This window comes from Drosophila tropicalis, unplaced genomic scaffold, assembly GCF_018151085.1.
Source record: "Drosophila tropicalis isolate 14030-0801.00 unplaced genomic scaffold, ASM1815108v1 contig_39, whole genome shotgun sequence".
In the NCBI taxonomy this organism is placed as follows: domain Eukaryota; kingdom Metazoa; phylum Arthropoda; class Insecta; order Diptera; family Drosophilidae; genus Drosophila; species Drosophila tropicalis.
The window spans coordinates 255,650-262,192 of record NW_027172851.1 but is presented as its reverse complement, the minus strand read 5'-3'; the positions used below and the strand labels follow the sequence as shown (position 1 = coordinate 262,192).

Below are 6,543 nucleotides of genomic sequence, written 5' to 3'. Positions count from 1 at the left end.
AAACTGATTGCAGTTGACTTCTTATCACCTGAATTTACTTATGCGTCATTGGGCAAATGTCCAGCCAGTTACCAGGGCTCCGGGTTGTGCAACTTTCACTTGTCTTTCTAGCATTTTGGTAATGTCAAGTCTACACAGCTGCGAACTGAATACGTTATCAAATGGCGGACGAAGTGTAATCATGATGATAGGAATGGCATTCGATCGAGAGCAACGCAGCAACGATGTTGATGTGGTCGTGGGTGCGGAACGGGATGAGTGCCATAATTTCTGTTGTGCTGCTGCTGGTGTTCCTTGGTGGATCAGGATCTCTGGTCTCGGCTGGCAATGTGCTGGTTGTGTTTCCATTTTATGGATTCAGTCACTTTAAGGTGCTGATGCCCATACTGAATGAGTTGTCTAGCCGTGGTCACAACTTGACAGTGATATCCTTTGTGAAGAATCCGCATGCCGACGAGTTTCCCAATTATGAGGAGTTACTGATCTCGGCACCGGATAAGGATCAATCGAATACCACAATCAATCTGGTGCCCTTGACCAAGTATATTCCAACAAGAAATCTGGAAGCCTTCTATACAGAGTACAGAGATCTATATAGAATTGGACAGAACACCTGCGATCAGCTGTACTCCAGTGGACATGTGCAGACGGTGCTCAAGCGCCACCAGGAGATCCCATATGACCTATTGCTGACTGAGTTGTTCAACACGGATTGTCCCCTGGCCATAGCCAAAGTGTTAAATTTACCCATCATAGGGCTAAGTACCAGTGCTCTGATGCCTTACTACTACGATCGGATCGATCTGCCCGACACACCCTCGTTCGTACAGTCTGAGTATATTGGCTATGCCGAACCCTTGAGCTGGACCGATCGTTTGTTTAACTTTTGCCAGGCCAAGTTACTGAAACTGCTCTACAGATATCATTCCAATCGCAAGGACAACGCGGTGGTCAAGAAGTATCTTAATATCGACGTAGACGTGGACGAAGTGGCCCGCACCCAGACCGCATTTGTATTGGTGAATCAGCATTTCTCCCTCATGGGCAGTCGTCCCCAGACCCGACAATTTGTCGAAGTGGGCGGAGTGCATATAACGTCGCAGGCCAAACAGGAGATACCCATGAAGATAGCCCAGTTCCTGGATCAATCCGACCAGGGTATAATATTCATCAGTTGGGGCTCCATGGTTAGGGCCTCTAGCATGGACCCAGAGAAATTGGAGGCCATAATCAAGGTGCTGGAACAACAGCCTCTGCGAGTGATCTTCAAGTGGGAAGGTGACGTAGCCCCTCAGGTCGATACCAAGAAATTCTTACTCGTCAAGTGGGCACCTCAATTGGCCTTGTTATGTAAGTGAAGCAAATGAACGAGTTTGTGGTCGAAATTATTCAATATTTCTGTCTGCCCTCAGGTCATCCCAAGGTTGAGCTCTTCTGGACACATGGCGGACTCTTAGGCACCACTGAAGCAGTCCACTGTGGCACCAAGATGCTAGTGACCCCCATTTATGGGGATCAGTACTTGAATGCCTATGCCGTGCAGAATCGTGGAATGGGCCTGAAACTGGACTATCACGACATCAATGTGCAAACTCTGAGCGATGCCCTCAAAGAGCTGAGCAAACCAAGGTAGGTCATCTTCAACTTTGGCTCATCCTAGAGTGCTCTTTCTAAAGATTCTTTTCCTTTCTATTCTCCAGCTATGCTGTCCGTGCCCGCAAAATATCACAAATATTCGAACAGCGTGAACGTTCTCCTCTAGAGTCGGCCGTGTGGAGTGTTGAATATGTCATAGAACATGGCCTATTGGCTGCCGAGATATTGCAGTCTCCGGGAATCAAGCTCAATTGGTTTGTCTATCATTCGTTGGATAGTCTAACCGTCATACTGATTGTCATTGCCATCCTGATGACCAGTTCGAGTTTCATTTGCCGGGGAAAACTGTCGGATGCCCTTAAACTTCAAGGCAAACGTCATAAACGGAAATTGCATTGACATTGACTTTCAATTTATTGTTATAGTGAATAATTCCAGAAATGAATCAAATAGTTTACAACTCTCCATTTTTACATTACAATAGAAATAATTCTTTTTCAGTTTTTTCTGATATGAATATATTTTTTTCCTGAATAAATATCATAATTCATACTAATACTTTCATCTTTTCTTTCTTTATCTACCGCAGATGGAGACGAAATCGTGCAAAAAGAATAAGTTTAAAACAATATTACTAAAACGATATCTTATCGGTTGTATATAATGCGTCTCAGCTGGCGTGTGCCTCAAGTATCATGCATTGATCGACTGATTTGGCCGCTCCTTCTACCAAATATGTACATAGTATAATTCAGGGAACAGCAAATTGCAAAAGCGCATTTAAACCTCTGAAATTTTGTTATTCGGTTTATTGATCAAAGAGATATTGAGCGTACTATAAAACATTATACGGTATAAATAATAATTGACCTTCGGCGCTGGCATTTCTAACGAGTTGTTGCTACCGTACCCAAGTCTATGTTGATAATAATCAAAACATTTTCAAATTCTTTGTTTTTGCTTTCGGCTCTTTCTTTCTTTCTCTATTCTGATTTGGTTTTGGGCTTACGTAGGCAATGAAAATGAAACTTATATACTATTCTATATATGTATATATACCAATAAGTATATTGAAGCGATTGGCATTGGTAGACGGTAAGTACCATAAAATACTTTTGCCAATTTCTTTTTGCGAAAATTTATGGTATATACTTACTTATTTGAAGCGTGGTCATTATTTAACAACTAATACGTGAAAATAGTTCCACTTGGACTTTCTATAATCCGATTCGTCATTATTTCGGGTTGACAACGTAAGGAACATATGTGTATTTCGTCTCAGACATCTCGAAAATCTTATCAACTCTAACAATAGTTTGCAAGTTTTTAGCCATGAACTTAGCTGTTAGTTAGTTGCTAGACTTGTTCCCAGACGGCTGAATCTTATCGGAATTATAAATAGTCATTAGTTTCCACTATCGGGCATACGTAGTTGCAAAAATTTGGCAAAAAAAAAAAGAAATTATAAAAAAAGGGAAACTTGTGGGACTTATCAGTTTAATTGATATACATACTTGATATAAGTTTGAAGTTTTTTTGTCGTTAATGCAAATTCAAGGTCTTGCACAAAGGTTAAAACACAGTAAGAGGTAACTAAAATAAGTATGTGGGGATAAGTAGCCACTTTCCAATTACTGATAGTGTAATGGAATGGAATGCTTCTTACCTTCGTTGTAATGAATCGATTACTTATAGTGAAATGCCACAAAGATCAATAGAACCAATCCCAAATTCCAGTTACTACCTTTTCTTTGTTTCTTTTCTCAATTGACTTAAGTTCTGCTTAATTTTCTGATGGTTAAAACATGTAAAGAAAGGGTAAATCAAGCCTTTGTTTGAGCCGGTTCGAGGAGAATCTCCTAAAGAAAGGCAGTTCAAAAAGGTGACCAGGTAGTCCTTAGAGTTTATTCAAAAACCACCAAGTTTTATCATCAGCGGCTAGGGAACTCCAAAATTGTAATGGCCATATCATTTCTTTATTCAACACTAAAACTATTTGGCACACCCGAACTCCTCTTTGCGGCCAAAGATCGAGCTAGGATTATCTTTGTCATATTTAAATTTGATTTGAGTTCCTTAAGTTGTTGCATGGCAAATGAAAGGATATTTGCTTTTCGTTTGGTAATAAGAAATATAAGGTAGGTGAATTTCGGCCTTGTTGAAATTTTTGAACGCTTCTAAAATATTTATTTGGTTAAATCATTGACAGCTATAGTCATCCATATCAGCTATAGATATCAGATTATTGATTATATTAAATACACACAGAGCTTGGATTAGATTGAAAACAATCAAGTGATCTAATTAGTTGATTACTTGTTTAAGTGACTATAATTTACCTATACCCATAAACATTTGATTAGGCTGTCTTTTATTGAAGGGTAGCAATAAGCAAGTTTATTGTTGAAGTAAATTATGACAGTATGACTCTGATAACTTACTTCCAACGACTTTATTGTCCGATCTATATGTATTTGGAATAAGCAATGATTACAAAGAACTCTCTCGATCAAAGATCCTGTCTTCTAGAGTCCGTCCATGGTCAAAATTGAAAAGGAAAGTACATTTGCCATTTATTTCCTGAAAAATGAATGAAAAATGCGCAAGTTGGGCTACATTTAGGTGTATAAGTGAGTGATTATACCCATTATCGTGAAGAGTATCAAGAACTTGCTTTTATTGAATACCAAACAAATAAATCAAAGAACGTGTTAGATAAGGCTGCGAGGCGCGTTTCAAGTTCAAGTTTCATGATATGGTGTAACACTTAGTAATACGATTTCAGCGAGTGAACAGCTGTCAGATATAGCGAAGAAAATGTTTCACCTAAGTCAACTAAACGACGATTGTCTACGGTAAGTAATACTTAGATACTTGTCATTATTTATGATTAACAACCAAATGCATTTGAAGACAACTTCTGGAGTTGCATTCTGGGACTAACATGGTAAAGGAAAGTCACACCTTAGTAAAGGTTCATTCGAGTCAAATCTTCAAGGCTTTTTGTTGTGTATCAGTGAGAAAATGGAGGCATTGGAGGCACTTTTACAATATTCAAACAGAGGATAAATTGTATTTTAAAGAAAAATCGTTTGAGAAAAACCATAGGGACATCCTAAAATTGTTTTTATACCTGTTAGCCATGCTAACAACCATCAAACTGAAGGGTAGGAAAGGTTAAGAGAACCTGTCTCAGACTCGAGTTAATATTTGATTAGCGAATCATTCAAGGGAAAGAGAAAATGGAGAAACCTAATGTGGAAGGCACAATCAATTGTAGAAATTGAATGTGACAATTCTTAAAGAAATCTTAATTGTGTAAATTTCGTTTTCCATCGATGGTGAAGGATATACCGCCTTTAGTACCACAACGGAGCTAAATGGATGTCAACAATACCATGCCATCGTGCCTAATCGAAACTATTACTATACTACAAATGAACCTCAAGATAAAGAGAATCCCATGGGATTTCCCGCTAAATGTGGTTGGAAAACTTGAATCTGGTAGAAATTGAAATTGAGATTGATGGCGGCTTCAAAAATCTGGTAAGTATAGATATTACTAATGAAATTGAAATAAGTAAGCATTATTTATTAATTTGTAGATACCTCAGTGTTTCCGGCATAACAGTTTATTCGTTACTTTTGATAAGAACACGAGAAAGATCTTTCGTTTTCCAAATATTTTTATAGTTTAAAGGAAGTTTCTGCAGTACTCGGTAGATGAGTTGTCTAAGTTGCTCAGTCATTTAGGCAACTGAACAACGAGATATATTTTCGAATCCCAGTCTATGATGTATTGATGTAGTTTTTGTCTAAACCGAAGGCCATATTTATCACTAAGCCTACTTTAATCAGACTTTCCAATGTTCCTTGATGGTCGTGGCTAAATTGACTTTGACTAACCACTCTGATTAACTTTGTATTTAGATTGTAATGATTCATTTGTTTAAACTTAATTGCTAGAATCAGAATCAGTCTTTCGGTAGTTATTGCTATCGATTGCGGCAGATTTTAGATTTATTTTTTTACTGCGGGTGTTCCTTCCGCATTCTTTCCTTACCCGGACAATCAGCAGAAAGTATGATACATTGACTTGTGGAGAGATATGGTGTTAGCATTATCATGTTTTAAAGTAATAGATAGGTGGTGGCTGGTGGGAGATGGAAGATAGTGTAGGGACCATAAGTCCATCCTGTCAGATGTCTTGTGTTAAGATGTCTGCCTAGGTGTTTTAGATAGGCTCTAGTGAGGCGGAAGAATTCCTGCATAACCGTTGAGACACCGAGCTTTTCATGGATCTCTGCATTGGAGGTTAGCAGATGCGCCTCCGAGATTATTCTCAGCACTTTGTTTTGGAACCTCTGTATCATGTTCCGGGTTGACGTGCTTGCAGTGCTTGTTGTTGTGCAGTCTGAGCTTCGATGCCAGAGATGCCTTCTCAATCTAGAGTTCAGGTTCCAGGCTTCCAGGTCAAACTACGATCCAGTGTGATACCCACTAATTTGACTGCGTTGCTCTCTGGGATGGTGATATCATCTAGCTTGATACCAGGGCATCTCCCTCGTCTCAAGGTGAATGTGGTGTGTGATGCATCATCTTCTCATCCATGAACCCACAATGTCTAGCTGACCCTGTAGGATGCTGCTGGCTGCAGTTGGCGACTCTTCCGTCGCTAGGAATGCCGTATCGTCAGAATAGGTGGTGACTAGCAGTCGTGCGTCTGATTCGACTGGCATGTCGGCAGTGTAGACTGTATAAAGGACCGGGCCCAGGACTCTTCCCTGACGAACCCCGGCTCATAGTCATAGTCGTCAATAAACTTAACTTCCAGAGGTCATCAAGAATTGTAATTTTTGCAAGTCATTATCAATAACTGCAAGGCTCAATTCATTGATAGAACTGAAAATACCTTTCAAAGAGAGTCTTAACTTTTAAGATTACCAA

At 39.4% G+C, this 6,543-nt stretch overlaps 1 protein-coding gene across 1 annotated transcript; it reads left to right on the top strand.

Moving 5' to 3' along the window:
- The first annotated feature begins 213 nt into the window (after positions 1-213).
- Positions 214-2,152, top strand: LOC137572564 (UDP-glucosyltransferase 2-like). The gene is made up of 3 exons (XM_068284313.1): positions 214-1,350; positions 1,413-1,629; positions 1,701-2,152. Exons 1-3 carry the CDS (start codon positions 225-227, stop codon positions 1,993-1,995), a joined length of 1,638 nt encoding a protein of 545 aa, XP_068140414.1. The 5' UTR covers positions 214-224; the 3' UTR covers positions 1,996-2,152.
- The last annotated feature ends 4,391 nt before the right edge of the window (positions 2,153-6,543 follow it).

Excerpts from the sequence above, each read along its gene's own strand:
- LOC137572564 (XM_068284313.1), top strand. The coding sequence starts at position 225 with ATGTTGATGTGGTCGTGGGTGCGGAACGGGATGAGTGCCATAATTTCT. Across the intron at positions 1,351-1,412 it reads ACCTCAATTGGCCTTGTTAT|GTCATCCCAAGGTTGAGCTC; the intron begins GTAAGTGAAGCA and ends GTCTGCCCTCAG. Across the intron at positions 1,630-1,700 it reads AAAGAGCTGAGCAAACCAAG|CTATGCTGTCCGTGCCCGCA; the intron begins GTAGGTCATCTT and ends TCTATTCTCCAG.